Consider the following 21,817-nt stretch of genomic DNA (forward strand, 5'->3'; position numbering starts at 1 on the left):
TTTCAACTCAATCTTGAAAATGTGCTATCACTAGATACGTCTATTATCATTTCCTGCTCTGCTATCGTAAGGCCAAAATCATCATATTTTTCAATCACAAACGGGTTTCTAATCCATTCATATTTGGACATGTCAAAATCTTTAAAGTAAAACGAGAATTGCTTCCATAGACTGGTCAAATGATTATTATTATGAACTTTACTTTCTTCTATTGCATCAGCAAGACAGGTAATTTTAAAAGTGGGAAACATGTCAAAAATTGTCAAACTTATTATTATCCACGGTTATTATTATTATTATCACAGTTATTATTACCCACAGTTCTAATTTTTTCATAAATGCAGTAATCTTGTCTTTCTGCGTAATTGCATGCATTTGAAGCCCTTGCATTGATTTATTTAAAATACTGCGTCTTTGAAGAATATTAACTAAATACGCAAGTTTACAAGGAATTTCGTGTCATAAAACAAGTTTGCTATTCTCTATTGTGTATTATCAGTAAGAAATATGGCGATCGCTTCTTTTAGCTCAGACACCCTTTGAAGTACTTTGACACGAGAAAGCCAACGTGCCTCACAATAATATAGAAGTGATCTATATTCTGAACCCATGGCATCACACAATTTTGCGAAAAGCCTTCCTCTTTACAGCTCTTATAATAACTTCAAATACTGTTAGTAGATTTTCACCCATATCTCTTAAAACAAACGATTGTCTATGAATCATGCTATGCGTACAAACTGCACGAGGAACCAACTTTCGAACTCGTGCGTGTAGACTGGCATTTTTTCTTGCCATAGATGGAGCTCCATCTGTGCATAGTTCCACACAGTTCTCCCACAGAATATCGTTTTCATTAAAAAAATTATTAATGATATTAAACACTTGCTGTAGTATTGCCTTCAATAAGTTTACAGAATAACATGTCTTCTCTAACATCAGTTTCCACAACACATCTTACATATGTTATCAAGTGTGCATCCTTAAGAACATCGGTAGCCTCATGTACTTGCAACGCGAAAGTAGATAGTTTTATTTTTTCTATTAATTGATCGCAGAGATCTTCAGATATTCGTCTTCCCATCGTACATATTACCTGCAAGTGGAATGATTTTAAGTTGATCAGCATATGATTCACTGAGCATCATTTTTGTGACACCTATTCGACTTCTTTGTATTCGTTTGTAGTCGAAAATGATATTTTGGAAACAGCTGCATGCCCGCCCCCCTTGCAACACTCTCGCGCCCCCCTAGGGGGGCGCGCCCCACAGGTTGGAAACCACTGCCCTAGATGATCAGTTGCGCGAAACGGTACTTTTCGTTTCTCAATATGTGTCCCAAGTAGCTAACTTTTCTAACTTTGATGATATTTAGCAACTCCCTATCTATACCTATTCTCCTCAGAACATTTTCGTTGGTGATGTGAATTGACTAAGGTATTTTTAAGATTCTTCTATAAAGCCAGAGTTCACAGGCTCCTAAGTTATTCATCAACGTTGTGTTGAGTGTCCAGGCCTCCGTTCCATACAAAAATATTGACAGGGAGGTATAACAATGTTGTTCTGAAACTATTTCCCTGTGGCATTTTTATAATTAACTATTTTGATTGGGATATAAGCCACAATTAAATTGACAAAATAATTTTATTAACGTTTATTATCCAGATTTAGCCATGCACACTCCCTCTAAGGTGAAAATTGACTCACCCCAGATACCTAGGGTATCAAAAGGATTGAGCTCTGTTGGGACTCTTTCCATGTTATCGAGCCCTAGGTGACTTGGAATGCAGGTGTGTGTCCCAAAAATTTTCGCACACTTCTGGTCGTCGCGAGTAGTACAGATTTCTGAATGGCCTTGTAAAGATATTCATTTAGACCCAGCTTTTTGATGTTTCCTATGAGGTTCTTCGGAATGACTCCAGTAGTAGAAATAACAATAGGTACTGTCAGGCTACTTTCCATTCTCTTTGTCTCCTCATTTGTATTTCGGTATCTTTATACTTGGCGATTTTTTCGTCGTGCTTATCAGCTTAGCAAGCAAATTATTGTTGTTAGGTATCGTCACATCTATTAAAGTTGTTTGCCTAGTAAGTTTATTAACTAGTATGAGATCGTGTCTATCATGTGCCACTCATTGGTCTGTGAGCACAGTCCGATCCTAGTCTAGCTTGTAGTTGTCGTTTTCAAGCATTCTATCAGGGACGTATTGATAATAAGGGAGATGGTCGGTCTGGAGAAGTCCAAGTTTTCTAGCTAGTTCCTGGTGAAGAATCTTTCCTACTGAGTCATGGCGTTCTTTATACTCAGTTCCGACAAATGTCTGACATCCCCCGGTAAGATGTTGGATGGATTCTTGGGCTTGACATCCATATCGGCATTTGTCGTTTTGGACTTGAGGATCTTTGACAATATACTTCAGGTAATTTCTAGTTGGAATCACCTGATCCTGAATGGCAAGTATGAAACCTTCCGTCTCGGGAAACATCTTTCCTGACGTCAACCAATAGTTCGACGCTGAGTTGTCGACATGTTCTTGGCTAATCTCATTCAGATGCCGCCCATGCAGAGACTTACCCATCCAGGTACCCATTTTTTCTTCATTATATTGGTGGTTTATGCGCATTTCTTGTTCCCTCAGTTTGCGCGATGTAAAGTAGATGTCTCGGCCTGCGCCTCACCAGTTGCTCACCTATGTCCATGAGTCCTCTTCCTCCTAGGTATCTCGGTAATGTTGTTCTCTCTACTGCACTGCGTGGATGATGTTTTTCTGCCTTTGTTAGAAGTGTTCTTGCTTTTCGCTGAAGACTCTCAATATCCGTTTTTGACCACTTTATAATATCAGATGAGTAGCTAAGCGCGGAAAACGCGATGTCCATGAACCTAGCAGAGCAAGGTTAGCAGAATGGAATCAGACCAAGTGCATAATTAGGTGCTAATTAGGTGCTAATTAAGTACCCCAATCGCGAATTTAGTGCTCCTTTTTTTTAAATTATGAAGTGTTCTGCCAGGTACATATGAACTCAGCAGAGCACAACCATAAAAAACATCAAATCGAAAAGTGACCAAGCTTATAATTAAGTACTAATTAGGTGCTAATTTAGTACCCCAATCGCGAATTTAGTGCTCCTTTATTTTTTAAGTTATGACATGTTCTGCCAGGTACATATGAACTCAGCAGAGCACAACCATAAAAAACATCAAATCGAAAAGTGACCAAGCTTATAATTAAGTACTAATTAGGTGCTAATTTAGTACCCCAATCGCGAATTTAGTGCTCATTTTTTTTTAATTATGACGTGTTCTGCCAGGTACATATGAACTCAGCAGAGCACAACCACAAAAAACATCAAATCGAAAAGTGACCAAGCTTATAATTAAGTACTAATTAGGTGCTAATTTAGTACCCCAATCGCGAATTTAGTGCTCCTTTTTTTTAAATTATGACGTGTTCTGCCAGGTACATATGAACTCAGCAGAGCACAACCATAAAAAGCATCAAATCGAAAAGTGACCAAGCTTATAATTAAGTACTAATTAGGTGCTAATTTAGTACCCCAATCGCGAATTTAGTGCTTCTTTTTTTTTTAATTATGACGCGTTCTGCCAGGTACATGATATGTACTCAGCAGAGTACAACTTTAATAAACGTCAAATCGAAAAATGACCAAGCTTATAAGTAAGTACTAATTAGGTGCTAATTTAGTACCCCAATCGCGAATTAAATGCTCCATTTTTTCTTTCCTTTAAGCCATGTTCTGCCGGGTACATATGAAGTCATTAGAGTACTACCTCAAAAAATCAAAAAAGTCCAAACATGTATATACACCGTTCTTAGGCGTCAACGCCCTTCGGTAGGGATCTATGGGGGAGTATCACCGAGCCGCAAGCCCTTATCCCTTGCCGTACTGCTCCCTCATAGGTCGATCAGATGCCCACATATTCCAGTCTAAGCGTAATTCATATTTAGAATTTTATACTGACGCGTTAGCCTTTTTGTTTTTCCGATGGCCTGGCTTGGGCTTGAACTCTCGTACCTCACGACGAAGTGAAGTGCGGGTCAGCCGCTAGTCGCACTGAGCTATCCGATCGACAAAGTCCAAACATATCTATCTTAAATTTAGGTGCTAATTAAGTGCCCTAATAACGAATTTCATGCTCAGTTTTTTTTTCCAAATTTTGGCGCGTACTGCATTCAAGTTTATGCGAGGTCAGTAAAAAGTCAAGCCGTTGAAAAAATCATCAATACAGTTGCTGGCCTATCTCACATTTGAGTGCTAATTAGGTGGAGTAGACATAATGTAGTGTATCTCGATAACCGCACTACAAAACTGTACATATGACGGTATAAAAGCAAGAAATAAAAGGAGCTCTAAATTCACGTTTGGGGTACTAAATTAGCACCTAATTAGTGCTTAATTATAAGCTTGGTCACTTTTCGATTTGATGTTTTTTATGGTTGTGCTCTGCTGAGTTCATATGTACCTGGCAGAACATGTCATAACTTAAAAAATAAAGGAGCACCAAGTTCGCGATTGTGGTACTAAATTAGCACCTAATTAGTACTTAATTATAAGCTTGGTCACTTTTGCGATTTGATGTTTTTTATGGTTGTGCTCTGCTGAGTTCATATGTACCTGGCAGAATACGTCATAATTTAAAAAAAAAAGGAGCACTAAATTCGCGATTGGGGTACTAAATTAGCACCTAATTAGTACTTAATTATAAGCTTGGTCACTTTTCGATTTGATGTTTTTTATGGTTGTGCTCTGCTGAGTTCATATGTACCTGGCAGAACACGTCATAATTAAAAAAAAAGGAGCACTAAATTCACGTTTGGGGTACTAAATTAGCACCTAATTAGTACTTAATTATAAGCTTGGTCACTTTTCGATTTGATATTTTTTATGGTTGTGCTCTGCTGAGTTCATATGTACCTGGCAGAACACGTCATAATTTAAAAAAAGGAGCACTAAATTCGCGATTGGGGTACTAAATTAGCACCTAATTAGTACTTAATTATAAGCTTGGTCACTTTTCGATTTTATGTTTTTTATGGTTGTGCTCTGCTGAGTTCATATGTATCTGGCAGAACATCTCATAACTTAAAAACTAAAGGAGCACTAAATTCGCAATTGGGGTACTAAATTAGCACCTAATTAGTACTTAATTATAAGCTTGGTCCTGAGTTCATATGTACCTGGCAGAACACGTCATAATTTAAAAAAAAAGGAGCACTAAATTCGCGATTGGGGTACTAAATTAGCACCTAATTAGCACCTAATTATGCACTTGGTCTGATTCCATTCTGCTAACCTTGCTCTGCTAGGTTCATGGACATGAAAAGGCGTACGTATTCAATGCCTTAAACAAATTTTTACTATTAAGATATGACCGATTTAGCTGTCTCACTCTTCGTACGAACTCAGAAGTTAGTTCGGTTTTCATTTGTTTATGATCAATTTTTCGTGCTTGCTTTACTCCGAGATATTTATACATGTCATTTTCACCCATGGCCTCGATGTTTTGGCCATCTTGCATATCGAAACCTCCGGGCTGAACCTTTCCCCTGCCTATATTTTAGAATGCGGCACTTGTCTAATCCAGATTGCATACGGATGTCATTTGAAAAAGTTTCTATAGTTTTCGGCATCTGATCTAGTGGTTTCGACCGGAAGCCATTAGTTTCAAATATACAACATATACAACAGATGATTAAGCTTCGCCACCACATTGTTGTTATTTTTGGTGCTAAAACCTGAGTTACTGGAGTTCAGTAGCTGAGTTTATTATTATTTATTATTATTATTATTATTTTGACAACGACATTCGATTTGGGCGTCGAAACCTTAATACAATTTATTAAAATTATTTTTTCAGTTTAATTGTGGCTTATTACCCAATAAAAATAGTTAGTAATAAGAATACTAAAAATTAGTGGGAAAAGACAAAATAAAGAAAATAGCAAGTAACGTAAGAAAAGTTGCAAAAATTAGCATACAGTCGAATAAGAAAATATTTTTAGTATCAAATATTATGTTTATATGGGATTAAGCCACAAGTTTTCCCCTAGAATTCCCCTTTTTGGTAAATTTCATAATTTTGGATTTCTATGGGCTTAGGTTAGCCTGCATTTTAAGTCCATTCTGTAACTGCAGTCAAAATCTGTTGCATTATATCTCTGACTGTGTCATTAAGTTTACCTTGGGTAAGATGGCCAGGTCAACCGCATAGGACAGGACATGATGCTTGTGTTTGCTGAGTCTAGCTAGCAGCCCATCCATGGCCACACCACACTTCCCCTGTGCTATCCATCCCATGAGCACAATGATGGTACACCTCGGGATTAGGGTGCTAAATAGTTGCAGCACAATTATCACATGAGTCAGTGGTGTTGCGGTTGTGTCTTTACTGATTGAGCATGGTATATACCTACACACAGTGATGAGAGCACTAATAACCGGCAAAATAACGCAAGAGATGGAAAACATCATTAAGTTGTGAGATAAAAAGGGATTAAACTAGTATGTGTGTGTGTGAAAAAATGGCTTGGATGCGAGTCCGTTAGCCACAGATTTTTATTTTATTTTTACCTCAATTTATTAGTTTTGTTATATTTATACGTATTTCACTTAAATGATTATATTTGTTTCTTTCAAGTAGTTTATGAGTAATTTAAATATTTCCATTTTATGACAACTTAGTAGATATTCTATACTAATTGGAAAATGAACTTGTGTTTGTCGTAAATTGTAATATAATTGATTTATATATCTCTCGTTAATTTTGCATTCCAAGAAAATATGGTTTAAATCTCTAATCGAAACATTATCACAAAAACATACTGATGAATTAATTATTCCTAATTTGTGCAGATGTGCCTCATATTTCCCGTGTCGAGTTTTTAATCTGACGATAGTAGAAATATCTTGCTTTGGCAGGTTATATTTAAATATGTATTCAGGTGGCGGAGGAAGTTCTTGATGTAAAGAAAAATATAAATTTTTTGACATGCTTGTAATATTTTTCCATGCTTTTTTCCATATTTTATTTATTCTAACTTTGACGTCATTTATTGCATCTGCCGATAAGATGTGAGTTAGTATCTCACCTTTTTTTATTGCATCTTTGGCCAACTCATCCACTTTCTCATTACCCAGTATACCGGCATGCCCTTTTGCCCATATAAATACTACTTCCACTTTAGACAAATTATTTTTTATATTACATAAAATTTTTGATTTGTATGAACTAAAATCAGTATTTTCAATTGCATATATTGCAGATCTGGAGTCTGTTATTATCACAGCTTTTTCAATATTATTCTCTTTGATCCATTCTAGAGCTTTTTCGATGGCTATAATCTCAGCTGTAAAAATACTACTAATACTAGATAATTTGTAATTATTATGTTGATGGGTATTTTGCACATACATAGCACATCCTACTCCTGTTTGATTTTTAGAACCGTCTGTATAAATTACTGTGTAATCCACAAAGTCGCTCAGTATAGATTTTACTAAAATATTATTGAAATGATTTGATTCTGTATATTTAGGAATTATGATTCTGGGTTTTTTTATCAAAGTTTTATACGGAAATTTATAAATTGGTAATAATTTACTCTTGTGTAAATCTGTATAATTAAACTAGTAGATGTGTAAAATTTAGCGATAGGAACCTATAGATTTCCATTTTATTGATTGTTTCCCACCCTTAGACATATCGGACGAGTTTGGCAACTACCGAGGTGACATACCCTTCCAATACGTCTAAAGGTGGGAAACTATCAATAAAATGTAAATCTATAGGTTCCTATCGCTAAATTTTACACCTCTACTAGTTTCATCCCTTTTTATCTCACAACTTACTATGTTTTCCAGCTTTTGCGATATTTTGCCGATTATTAGCGCGCTCATCACTGCATGTGCATGCCTGCATACGTATTTTTTGTTGAGTGTGTGTGCGCGTGTATGTGTTTATGTGTGAATGTGTGTCATATTCAACCAGAAAATTTACAATTAATGATGTAGCTGCAACCCCTATCATGCTCTTCTTTGATCTGCGGATGTTTTTTGGCTGCATCTTGTTCACACTTATATTATATGCTTATATACAACCGCAGGACGCTAAAAACTTTTCAAAAAACTATACTGTTTCTAAATAATATTTGAGACAACAGTTATGAGAATAATCTCTCACGTACGAGAAATATGTGTCTAATAAGACAACACAATGAGAATGATTGCTGACATTGTCAAATTCACTGTCCACGCAATAGCTTCCAGTTCTGAGCCACAAAATTACGATATACCTATACACTATCCTAAACATATAAAAAGATCATTAACAACTATAACCTACCAGTCAACCGAGCATAGATGCTGCTGACCATAATCGACTTCCCTTCAGACCAGAACAAAATCAGCTGGGGAAGAAGAATTCGACCTTATGTCATCAGATCCAAGAATAGACTGAACAAGAAAGTGGCAACATGCCTTGTATCACTCAAAAACCACTAAATAATTACATACCTACATCTAGATATTTTAGATGTAAGTTTGTAAAATGGCAATAAAATATAAAAGAATGTATTATGTTCTACACTTCTACACAATGTGTCAAGACCAATACGATAAATATGTATAAATAACCAACTTGCTTGCCCATTTCATGAATTATTTTTATTTGCAGGTAGGGTTGTCTCTCTATGCGACGACAATTCGCTCCATCTATGGGAAGTCAACAAAAGCTCCTTGGTAGAAGTTAAATCACAGGCTCTAGAAGGCAAACTTAAGAAAATATCAACGATGTGCCTGGAATCTGCGGGGAAACACTTGTTGTTAGGCACGGAAGGTGGCAATATATATTTATTGGATTTGAATACATTTACCATGACACCAGATATTATTTACCAAGATGTTGTTATGCAAAAGTGAGTATTGTTCATAAATATTTCTAACGAGATTATGTACATACTCACGTATAGAAATATTGCATATTTTGAAATTATCATTTTGTGCTGCACTTCTTCACCCTCCCAGTGTGACAGGTTTAGGACTTCTTTTCATAATGCGATGTTTTAAAGTTTCATATAACCTGATCCAGGTAAGTATTAGCTATTCCAATACTGCATTGTCATTACTGCGTTACTGTATTACTGCGTTAAAGCATTAGCACGAATCTGTCATTTCCAATATGGCTGGCAAATGGCAAGAAATGATCTTCTAAAATGATTTTATTTCAATCACCTCCACAAGTTCGGTCTCTCCTTTCCAAGAAATACCACTTCATAGCACTATGCCGCCCCACCAAATTTAACACTCTGTATGAGATTACAACTGGCACAATGTTCGCCAACTCTTCTGTCAACGAAGTTTTGTCAGTGATGCATCATTATGGTGAACGGTATTCCGGTTGTAACCTCATACAGAACATTAATTTTGGTGGCGGCGGCATAGTGCTATGGAGTGGTATCTCTCGAAAAGGACAGGTATGTATTACCAAGCTTGTGGAGGTGATTGGGTGAATGACAGCTGACATAGAGACACATTTTAGAAGATCATTTCTTGGTTGATCCGTGCTGATGCACGATAACGCACTATTAGAATAGTGAAATTATATAGGTCACGATGTGGCTCCTGTCAGATTTATATCCGATCGAGAATTTATATCACACTTTAAAACATTGAATTCGGAAAAGAAACTATTTCTATGACACTGAGGGGCCAAGGATTGCAGTACAAAATTTTTACTTCAAATCATAATTTCAAAATATGCAATATTTTTGTCCATGACTATATAATAAGATATTCAATGTGTGTGTTAAATTAATTGACATCTCTTCAATTTTTAGTGTTCCACAAGATTATAAACTTAATCCAGGAGCCGTTGAGTCAATATTCGAGCAGCCAGATCAACCCAACAACATTTTAGTAGGTTACAACAGAGGCCTTATAGTCCTTTGGAATAGGGTGGATAATACAGCAGTGAAGACCTTCATAGCAAACCAACAGTTAGAATGTTTGTGCTGGAAGGAGGACGGTCGAAACTTCCTCAGCTCACATAATGACGGTAAAATTTGATTTACTAATGTTCAAAATTTTAAATAGCTAATATTAATCTTCAAATAAGTCTTCTAAGGTCTAAAATCCTCTTCAAATATGCAATAAATGAAACATCGAAAGAAGAAAGAGTAGAAATAATCAAAGAACCCAAATACAAACTAACTGGGCTATATGACGACAGCACCAGGTTCCTATACCAGAACAGACTGGATCAAAAACTTGATCAAATTGACCTGACATGTAGCACCAATATAATTTACGACAAAATAACACTTGCGATTAAGGAAGCAGCCAGTGAAGCATTAGGCATGGAGGAGATAACAAATACCAGGAAAAATAACAGCATAGTCTGGAGCAATGAACTTGAACAACAGAAAGAAATAAAACAACAGAAATATCATAAATGGTTAAAATCACAAAACGCATATGATAAAACCCAATACCGCCAAGAATTAATCAAATATAAAAAAATGTTAACAAAAAATGAGAACAATACCTGGGAACAGAGATGTAGGGAAGTGGAATGCCATCTAGGTGGAAGCAGATCCTCAGAAGCTTGGAGGTTCATTCGAAATCTAAGAAATGAAAACAGAAATAATACAAACCTTCAAATGATTGATTTAAAAAAATGGAAAACCCACTACAAAGAAGAACTTCAAGAAAATAGACAGGAATACATAAATACATCACCAAAGCACTACAATTTAAATGGTCAAGTCGTAGAATTAAATGACGAATTCGTTGAGAGAATGATTAAATCACTAAAAAAATAAAAAAGCATGTGGTCCAGAAGGAATACCAGCGGAACTTATAAAAAATGTAACTGCAAAATTGATCAAACTAATAACCTTAATTTTCAACAACTACACAAATGGAGAAAACATACCAAAAAATTGGAAAACAGGATGGATAACCCCAATACACAAAAAGGGTAACAAGGAAGACTGCAAGAACTATCGCTGTATTACTGTAACCAGCACCTTTAGCAGATTATATGGGAAAACTTTAAAAGCTCAAATAGAAAATGAATATGCACCTATAGAGATCGAACAACAAGCAGGATTCCGAGCAGGAAGATCCTGTATCGACCACATCTTCACGCTCAACCAACTCAATGAAAAAAAAGTAGCCAGAGACAGAGAAATACATCTACTATTCGTTGATCTAACTAAGGCATATGATACCGTACCACTTTGTAAATTATGGCAAGTCCTGAAAAAATCCCCTATTAATATAACTTTAATAAAAGCAGTGCAACAATTCTATAACAATATCCAAGCAAACATAAAAATCAACAGCAGATTATCCAATAGCTTCATGGTGAATAAGGGACTACGACAGGGATGCAGCTTATCGCCAACACTGTTTAAAATCTATATAAATGAGGTCTTGCATAAGTGGCGCAAATCGTGTTCTGGAATGGGGATACAGCTAAACGACGACTCAACATTATACACACTGCATTTTGCTGACGATCAGGTGGTGATTGCCCAGGATAAAGATGATCTAATATTTATGACAAACCGGCTGTTTCGAGAATACAAAAAATGGGGCCTATACGTTAATATGAAGAAAACCAAATATATGTGTATAGGAGGACAGAAAAGTGAGTTACATCTAGAGGATGATATGGTTATCGAGCCAAGCTCTGATTATGTATACCTTGGAACGAGAATCCAACAAAGTGGAAGGACAGAATTCGAAATAGAGGAAAGAATTATGAAAGGAAAGAAGGTAATAGGAGCTTTGAACTCGCTACTTTGGTCAAAAACCATATCAAAAGAAAAGAAAACACAGCTTTATAATAGCATCTTTAAAAGCGTGGTACTGTATGGATGTGAAACCTGGCAACTGAATAAGCGAACAGAACAGAAGTTGCTTGCACTGGAAATGGACTTCTGGCGAAGATCGGCCTGCATCTCCAGAGTCTCACATATAACGAATGAACGGGTACGAGATGTTATGAATAGAAAAACAAACATAATTGAAGAAGTCCAACAAAAACAACTTTGTTGGTATGGCCATGTACAAAGAATGGAGGAACATCGACTCCCAAAGCTAATAATGGAATGGCAACCCCCGGAAAGAAGGAAAAGGGACAGACCGAAAACAACCTGGATAAGTGGAATCCAGAAAGCCATGTCTGAGAGAGATCTCCGACCAGGAGATTGGACAGATCGACGCGGCCGGAGAATAGGAACCGGAAGGCGCAGGACGCTATAAACCGGTGTTATATATATATAAGTCTTCTATTGACTCGTGTTTCGAACAAGATAACTTCTACTTTGGAATAACTTCTTTATCTCGTTCTACTCTTTAACTTGCCAGGTCTCGAAGTAAAAACCAATCAAACTAGGTTATCTGCAACTGAATAATAGAAACTCAGTCAAATATCGTTCTTTTTACAATTTTTAAACTTTTTATTACTTTTTCCACTGACACTGACAATTATCAATTTTTATATAAATAGCTGAATATGAGAGACTAATATAATAAAAATACTAAGTTTGTTTACAAATTAGATAGCGACTGAAAAACTATCTAACTTGACATCTGAACTAACTAATTTTCTAATTGGTATTAGTCCAAAAAATGGTTTAAACGTACTGAAACATTCTCCCTCTCTAAGGCCCGGTTTTTCAGTGAGCGGTTAAAATTTTGGTTAGCTAACCTACTTTAAATTTTAACCAATATTTTAACCCTCATAGCGTTTTTCAGTGCTTTTAATCAAGTTAAGCAAATCTCGGTTAGCTAACCACTTTTTTTCTTCTGTTGGCAGCAGTAACTGTACGTGCGCATGTGCAATTCGAGAAATAATGATCAATTTGACAGAATTATATAAAAGACAATTTCATAACTAAATTAAAAAATGATTAATGCAATGCAATATTAAGTTCGGAATCTTTGTTTAGTTCATAACGCCTACCTCGGTTTCATAACAGAAGAGAATTAGAATTACTGGGACGATTTAGACTTTCTTTCCGATTTAGTTTGTCAAAGACCACGGTCTTATCACTATTTGGACAGATTGACCAGGAAATAAGAAGTCAGACTCTTTGGTAAATAATTAAGTATTTTGCTGTGTAGACAAATATAAATACTAGGAATCATGCATTAAATCCTGTTACAGTAAGTGTAAACATAGGTACTTGTTACAGTTATATTTAAATATATTTCCTGATAATTCCTTCCTACAGTCCGTCTAATTTACTTACCGTTGCACGTCATTATCTACGCCAGAGATCTAAGTTGACATAGTTGCCAAAGTATAAAAAAAATACTGAATTCATTTTAAATCAAATAGATCACATAATTATTGTAAACGTGGATTATACAACAAAACAAATTAATATTCAATGTAAATAAGTAAAAACTTAAGAAATAGAGAACAAGAATTAAGTTATAATCTTTTAAGATTTGCAGTGCAAGCGTTTTTGCACTGCATTGTTAATAATTAAAAAACGGCTCCGAACTCTTGGCATGAAGCCGGTAGGTTTCTTTTTATATGCCTACAATAACAACTAAAAAAAGTTGTCAGATACCTCGATTATTCCAAGTCGTGATAAAATTAGGTGAAATTTATATTTTTATAGTAGAGGATGTTTTTATAGTAAAGTAAATAATAAAAACAGTAAATATAATAAAACAAATACTCATATTAAAGAATATAAACAAATATGAAGTGTCATCACCGCAACTGTCAAATAAATGTTACCAATTTGATCTAAAATGTCACCTTCGTTCGATTACAGTTACAGTGTGATTCGAGTAAATGTGCTTCATAAAAACGCTTTATAATCCATTTATACAAATTAAATGAAACATATTATTGTGTATTTCATTAGGTTAACATTAATATAAATCTTCAAATATTATTTCTACGTGTATATAATAAAATATGTCTAGTGGCTGTAATTCCAGTGAATTCGGTAACGTGATTCTAAAAAAGAACACACCTACCGCCTAAATATTTCGTGTTGGTATCATGCGACGTCACAGGCTATGACGCGGATGACGTGCAACGGTTAGTAAATTAGATGAAGTATATATAATAACGATAATAATTTATAATTTCAATAATAATAATTTCCTTATAATAAGGAGGTATTAGAATACTTCCCGCGATGAAAGAAAATAACATAACCTAACTAATCCCTTCTGTCAGGCAGGTACTCAAAAAAATAAACATTATGCAGTCACTATTCACTGCACAAGCATAACCGCAAAATTCGGAGTTAAACCATCTAACGAGGATCGGTTAAAATCGTGATTAACTTAAACGAGTTTAAGCTCTAACCTAGTACTGAAAAACTGATTAAACATGAATATTTCGGTGACCAAAAAATAAATAGGTTAACCCAGCACTGAAAAACCGGCCCTATGATTAACTAATCTTAAAGTAATTTAGAACCAATTAAAATAAATAACAAATAACAACCACATGAATGACAAATAAACGAATAAATGAAATTTAAATAAATATTTAAATTTTCAATCTTCTTGACATCCGGAACAAGCATTTTACATAACGGCTCCCTCTCATGAGTGAAGTTGATTATGGCGCGTTTCTCAAGTTGACTGTTATCAGCAGTTGGTAATGTCGAAATCCTTGGCCATGCTACTTTTCCTTTTCCTGCGATGATTGAAACTCTTAAGCTCCCTCTCGCATGACCTCGTACGTAAGCAACGGGTGCAAACGCTTCTTCGCTAACATCACAAAATATGTGAAGTTGGAGATCCTTACTTAAATCCACATCGTAGAATCTTAGAACTTCAAACTCAAAACTTACTCGAAGTTCTTCCAACCAGTCCTTGAAGCGGATGTCAATAATGTATGGTACTTGATCATCCCAGTCTACTTTGAATTTCCAACATAGCTGCCCAATGATTCCTTTGACTTTCAGTGGGGTGAGAAATCCTAGTGAGTCGAAAATACTAATTATGAAACTTGCTAGTTGACATTTTGTCTGATTCCTATGTCCGTTTAGAACATACTTGGGTATTCTTTTCGTATCCAGCTCAAATATGAAACAGTCCTTTACTTGATCCCAAAAAATTCCGAGTGTTTTTTCAATTCCTAAATCTGACTGATGGAATTTTGATTGTTCCTTCCGCTCGTAGCTCTGAAGAAATTGAATTTGTAACTTTCATCGAATTGCTTCTCCATTTTACGATGGGGAACTTTTTTGTTCATTTGTATCGCCTGTTTTTCCGTTTTAGCTCCACTCAAGAAATCGTAAATGTATGTATCTTTGATGATGGAATTAACTACAACTGGATATTGGTTCATATGTTCCTTTGCATTTAGGTCCTTGGCATAGATTGCAGATGTCGGTGAGCATGTTGATCCAAAAAACAATACTGACATTTCATACGAATCAAGTTCTCGATTACGATCCATTCCACGATTCAAAAGCGTCTGATCTGGTCGATCTTCTTTTTTCAGTGCAACTTGGTGAAACATCTGCTTAATGTCTCTAGAAATAGCAAATCCATGTCTTCGGAATCTCATAAAAACAGCAGCAAGTTGTTGTAGCAGATCGGGTCCAGTGTAAACGAAGTCATTAAATGACTTTCCTCTACTTTTAGCAGCTGCATCAAATACAAGGCTTGGCTTTTTACTCGGGTGAAAGGCAAAGAAATGAGGTAGGTACCATCGCTTGTCTTCTGTTTCGTTAGGGTATATTTTAACCTTTTGGAGAAATCCAGCTGAGATATATTCTTCGAAATTGGTTGTGTATAACTTAGCAAAAGCTGGATCCTTATCGGCTTTGCTTTCCATGGTAATAGTCTCTTGCTTGCCATTTCTTCAGACGAAAGTAAAGGTAGAACATCATTTTTCCACAGTAAGTCTGTTTCCCAACGCCCTTCTTTCTTAATCGTCGTTTCTTCCAAAATATTCAAAACTTGCACGTCTTCTTTTGACATTGTTATCACAGATTTGAATGTTGAGCAATCTTCGGCTGCAATGAAGTTACTCATGTTTTCAGAGAGATCCTCGCTAATTTTCTTGCGAGTGAAGATAGAGAAATTTCCTTGTTTTCTTCCAGTTAACATTTCATCATTTCCAGCAAGAGTCCATCCTAACTTGGTTTTCACAGCAATTGGTAAATCAGGAGATTGTTCAATATAATCTCGTGACAGGAACAAGGAGATATTATCATTTCCGATGATCAGTGATGGGATTGCATTCTTCAGTGATGGGAATGGTGCTCTTCGTAAGTACGGGTACTTCTTCTTCAGCTCTGCAGCAGAATAGGTCTGAGAAGGCAAGTTCATTACTGGGACTGTATGACACTTCAAAATGTAAGTCTTTGCATTTGGAAAATCGCCCGAGATCTCTATTCTCTTTTTCATTGATGAATCCGTGTTATCTAACCATCCAAGTGAAATATCTCACCATTTAACATCTATACTAAGTTTCTTCACATTTTCTTCCAGAATGAGTCTTTTGAGCTCCCGTATCAAACATAGCAATGACGGAAATTGTGGTTCCATTACTTCCTTTAAGTTTAACAGGGGCATACCATAATAAAGTTTCATCTTCATCATCATCGTCTGTATTTGTAACTGCTGATCCATGATGGCAATGCATATGAGCAGCTGGTGGGGCTGAAGGAGGTTGAGATTTTGATTGATCTTGAAGGATAGCTTCACTATTTTCTTGAACTTCATCGAATCTTGAATTATCATGTAGGGATGTATGATGCCTTCCTCTACATCCTTCAACTTTACAAGTCATTCTTGATTTGCAATTTTTGACTGCGTGATTTTTCTTTAAACAGCGAAAGCACATACGATTCTTCTTTACAAACTAGTCTTTTTCCTTAATTGGTAGTGCAGAAAACTTTCGACAGTCACTTACATGATGATTTTCAATTTTGCAGTACACACAGTATTCTTTTCGATCCGGCTTGGGGTTCGTTGATACTGTTCCAAGATTAGTCTGCTTCTTCTTTCTATCTTTGTCATTTGTATTTTCAGAAGCTGTAGTGGGAGTTAACACAAGATACGCTACAGACTGTTTTATAGAAATCCATTGTGAAAAATATTTTTGATTTTCTTCTCTTGAGGTGTCTTGTCGAAGCCAGCTGTACCACTCAGTTTCCATTTCTATCGACATCTTCTTTACCAGAGTGCTCAGGATTTCAATAGAATACAGATACTGGCTACTTTTATAGGACGTGATGCTTGCCACTAATGCTTGAACTGCGATTCCGAATTTGATTGTTGCTTCAGGTTTGGTTACTGATGGAGAAGGGGCTGCTCTTGCTTTATTTAATAACCCTTCAATCACAAACTTTGGTTGTCCAAACCTATCTTCTAGGGTCTTTATGATGTTTTCTACATTATCGATGTTTGGTAGCAGGAATGAAACTGTCTCCAAGGCATCTGCTTTCAAAGCTTCTCTTAATCTGCGAATATTGATTGAATTGTCAATTTTGTACTCTTTGGTTGATCGATCGAACTCAGCTTTGAATAGTGGCCACTCTTCTGAACATCCATTGAACTTTGGCAATTCCTCATGTTTACGAGAATAGGATGGTGTAGCAGACATCTTTGAAATCGCTTGGGCCATCAGAACAATTGGGTCAACGGAACATTTTTTGATTCTGGTAGATGCTTGACTTGTGGTATCTCTACCACTTCATTTTGTATGTTCACTTCATTTGAATGATTGGTTTCGACGACTTCACCATCATCATCAGATCCTACATACTGGTCTTCGGCGACTGATTGTCGAATGGCTTCATCTTTTTTCTTTTTAAGTTCTTCAAGATTCTTAAGCTTTTCTTCTTGAACTAAACTTAACGACTGAAGGCCTTGTAGTTTTAGCTGAAGATATCTCAACGTCTTCTTACTTTTTTGCAGGTTTTTTTGTACATTGACTAGCTTCTTAGCATCATCTACACCAGGGGTGGGCAAAAGGCGGCCCGCGGGCCGGATCCGGCCCTTTTGCTTACTTTATCCGGCCCGTTGAAAACTCTCGCAAGATTTTTTTAAGGCATAGGCGCAATGCTTTTTAAATGCATTCATTTTTTTCGAATCCTATGAAAATTATACTGCCGAAAACCGAAAGTCCCTGAAAACTTCTACAATGCTTATTTTAGTAAGTCGCAGGGGTGAAAGAAAAAAAGAAAAAAATTAGTGTGATTTTTAATTTCAAATATCTATTTGATGAAAGAAACTTTTTGTTTATTCTAAGTAAGGGACTTTTGGCCCTCGGTAATAATGTAATCTTTCGTTTAAATTTTCCAAAAATATTTATTAGTTTTCTCAGGATTCGAAAAAAAGGAATGCAATTAAACAGCATTGGTCCGAAATTTTGCGCCTACGCTCTTAATCTCTTTTATGCGGTTTTGTTGAAATCAACAGTATTAGTATTTGTAGTGTTCATATAAATAATGAATCTCTATCTTCTGCTTTTCTTAAAAGCGTCTGTGTGTTTAACTCGGTCCAGATGCGAATATTTTTCGGCCAGGGAATTTGTCGTCTACCAGGACCCGTTTTCTTCGATTTTACCCTTCATAATCAGCTGCTGCAACAACTTACAACAACGTACTTATCATTTATTAATATGTGCCCTTTCTCCTTGCTGTCTTTCTCCCTTTAATGATGGTCAAAGTTCTCTGTTCCTTTTCCATTCTGTGAAACACCATTTCGTTCGTAATATATGATCGGTCCATGGTATTTCCAAAATTCTCCTAAAAAGTAACATCTCAAAAGCTTTCAGCTTCCTCACTAAGTCAGCATTAACAATCCAATAATGAAGAATAGAGTGGACATAACATTTTTATTATCATCCCGGTTATTTATAGGGTTCTCCGCCTTCTGGTTCCCAGTTTACAGCTTCGTCCGTCGTTGCATTCGCCAGGGTGAACGTTCCTTTCCGACATTATCTTCTGAATGCACGCAGACAGGATTGTTTTGGCAGCCTGTCGTCATCCATTCTTTCTACATGACCATACTAGATCAGTTGACACCTTTGAATTTCGACTGATGGTTTCGATGATGGTTGACTTGACATAATGTTTTACCATCCGATATCAGATTTGCAGATTGAATCTTTGGTTGCTCAGAAATTTCCTCATCTTCAAAAAGGCTGCTCTTCAATTTTTGAATTTCATTTTTTATCTGGATCCATGTTATGGCTTAATACACACACCGGCAAAATTAGCCGAACACGTTAAAAATGGGACATGTTTGATGTCTCGTATTTCATAAACCAGTGGTCCGATTTGGGTGATTCTTTTAGTATGTTATAGCCTTCTTATTTAAGAATATCTTTGTAATAATATTGTTGCTAGACAGTTAAATACCATTGTATACCGGGTGGACCAATCATACTGTGTTTTTTTCTTAAAGTTTGGAACACCCTGTGGAATATTCTAGCATATGTAAAATATTAGAATTAATACTCGATTGTAGACTCAGGCTTGCTTAATATTTTCCTTTTCGATTCATTTACTTATGTGAGATAATAAAAAAGTTATGTGCGTTAACAACTATCCATGTTTTTCATCAATAAATCCTCATAGTAGGGGAGGAAAGTATACTAAATTTGCAGTTACTCGAGCGTTATGGGGACCTATTGGATTGTGAAGAGTATGTGCTAAAATCAGAAAAAGGTTAAGTTAAGTTTTCCATAAAGTGGGGGACTTTTCATTTTTTAATTTAATTTTCCATTTGAAACAATCATTTTTCTCCGATTATAGCGCTATCTATCCATAATTCGAAAAAAATATGTCGAATAATAGTTGCTTATTTTTACGTAAAGAATCCAAATCTGCAATAAAAATTGGGGCTCCTATTTAAGATTTTAAATTAAATCCCCCACCCCACCTCGTGACACCCCACGGAGAGGAGTGGGGGGTAAATTAAAAATTATAAATACGAACCCTGCGATATTTTGCGAAATGAACATCAGATCGAAAACTGCAAAATACACCTATTCAATATTTTTCAAAAATCTACCGAATGGCACCAAACACGACCCCCCACGGAGGTGGGGTGGGGGTTACATTAAAATATTAAATAGGAGCCCCCAATTTTTATTGCAGGTTTGGATCCTTGACGTAAAAATAAGCAACTTTTATTCGCAACATTTTTTCCTATTATGGATAAATGGCGCTATCATCGGAAAAAACGATTGGTGGAAATGGAAAATTAAATTGAAAAATGGAGAGTCCCACACTTTATGGAAAACTTAACTTAACTTTTTTTGGTTGTAGCACCCACTCTTCACAATCCACTCCAGGTCCCAAGAACGCTCGAGTAATTGCAAATTGAGCATACTTTTCTCCCATGCTATGAGGATTTATTGATAAAAAACATGGCTAGTTGTTAAAGCACATAACTTTTTTATTTTCTAACATAAGCAGATGAGTCAAAAAAGAAAATGTTAAGAAAGCATAATTCTACAATCGAGTTTTAATTTTAATATTTTATATATGCTGGAATATTCCACAGGGTGTTCCGAACTTTAAGAAAAAAACACAGTATGCTTTTTACACCCGGTATAAAATGACATTTACATGTTTAGCAACAATATTATTACACTGATATTCTTAAATAATAAGGCTATAACATACTAAAAGAATCACTCAAATCGGACCACTGGTTTATGAAATACGAGACATTAAACATGTCCCATTTTTAACGTGTTCGGCTAATTTTGCCGGTGTGTGTATAATGGACCATATTAAAAATTTCGTAATTTTACTGAGAACAAATTGGTCGCATGTACACACAAGTAAGATAATTTATTATTATTATTATTTATTATTAACAGTCAAAATGTATTTGTTCAAATGCTTTAAAATGATACTTATATTGTATTTATGTCAAAAACTTTCTTGGGCAGAGAAAAACCTCCACCAAAAACATTAGCGTGTGCGTAGCGTACATACTGGGTATGGGTCTCCGGCCCGGGAGACATTTTGAAAATTTCATTTTGGCCCGCGCTTAAAAGTATTTGCCCACCCCTGATCTACACTCAGGGCTTCTGGAGAGATTTCTTTCAGGGTTGAAAAGTCCTCAGAGCATTGTTCAATATTTTCTTCTTCTATGATCTGAATTTTTAATTCAGCAATCTTTTCTTCTGCCTCGGACAGTTTGTCTCTTGAGGAATATTCTTTTTCAAGGTCAATTCGTTAGTAAAATAATTCTTATACTATTGGATCTCTTGAATATATTCGTTCAACCATGTGTTTATTTTGCTAGCAGAGATGTTCTAACACATATCTTCGTTAAGTAGGATGAGGGCTTCTTCTTTGACTTTTCTTTTTCATGTCATGTCATGATTGTTGATTTCCATTGTCTTTCCATTGTACTCTGTGCTCTTGTCCCAAGTATGCTTGCTTATCTGGGATTTCTCGAAGTCTCTGTTCTTGATGTATGTTTCATACTCATTTACCCCGACACTTACTGGTAGTAGTCAGAAACGATTATTTAACATAATTTAGTGTGGTGTACAGTGCCTACACTTTCTGCCAAGTATTACACGGATATGTCAAATTATTTTAAAGTATTCTTTTTTTAAATAATTTATTCTTTATTTAAAACTTTAAGAATTATGTGTGCCCGGTACTATAAAACTATTTGACATATCCTTATGGTACTTGGCAGAAAGTGTAGGTACTGTACACCCTACTAAATTATGTTATATAATCGTTTGTGGTTAATACCAGAGGCGTACGACAGGGGAAAGTGAATGGTTTACCCTTCCCAAATTCTACGCCACTGATGAAACTG

At 35.8% G+C, this 21,817-nt stretch overlaps 1 protein-coding gene across 3 annotated transcripts in view; it reads left to right on the forward strand.

Annotated features, from left to right (window-relative positions):
• The window catches only part of LOC114326415 (lethal(2) giant larvae protein), a 223,022-nt gene that overhangs the window by 130,510 nt on the left and 70,695 nt on the right, over positions 1–21,817 (forward strand). For all 3 annotated transcript variants that reach the window (XM_028274780.2, XM_050647172.1, XM_050647176.1), the window contains exons 4-5: positions 8,691–8,931; positions 9,853–10,070. In XM_028274780.2, coding sequence (XP_028130581.1) covers positions 8,691–8,931; positions 9,853–10,070 — 459 coding nt within the window. The remainder of the gene's footprint in view (positions 1–8,690; positions 8,932–9,852; positions 10,071–21,817) is intronic.

The sequence above is a fragment of the Diabrotica virgifera genome, chromosome 1 (genome assembly GCF_917563875.1).
Source record: "Diabrotica virgifera virgifera chromosome 1, PGI_DIABVI_V3a".
NCBI classification, from domain to species: domain Eukaryota; kingdom Metazoa; phylum Arthropoda; class Insecta; order Coleoptera; family Chrysomelidae; genus Diabrotica; species Diabrotica virgifera.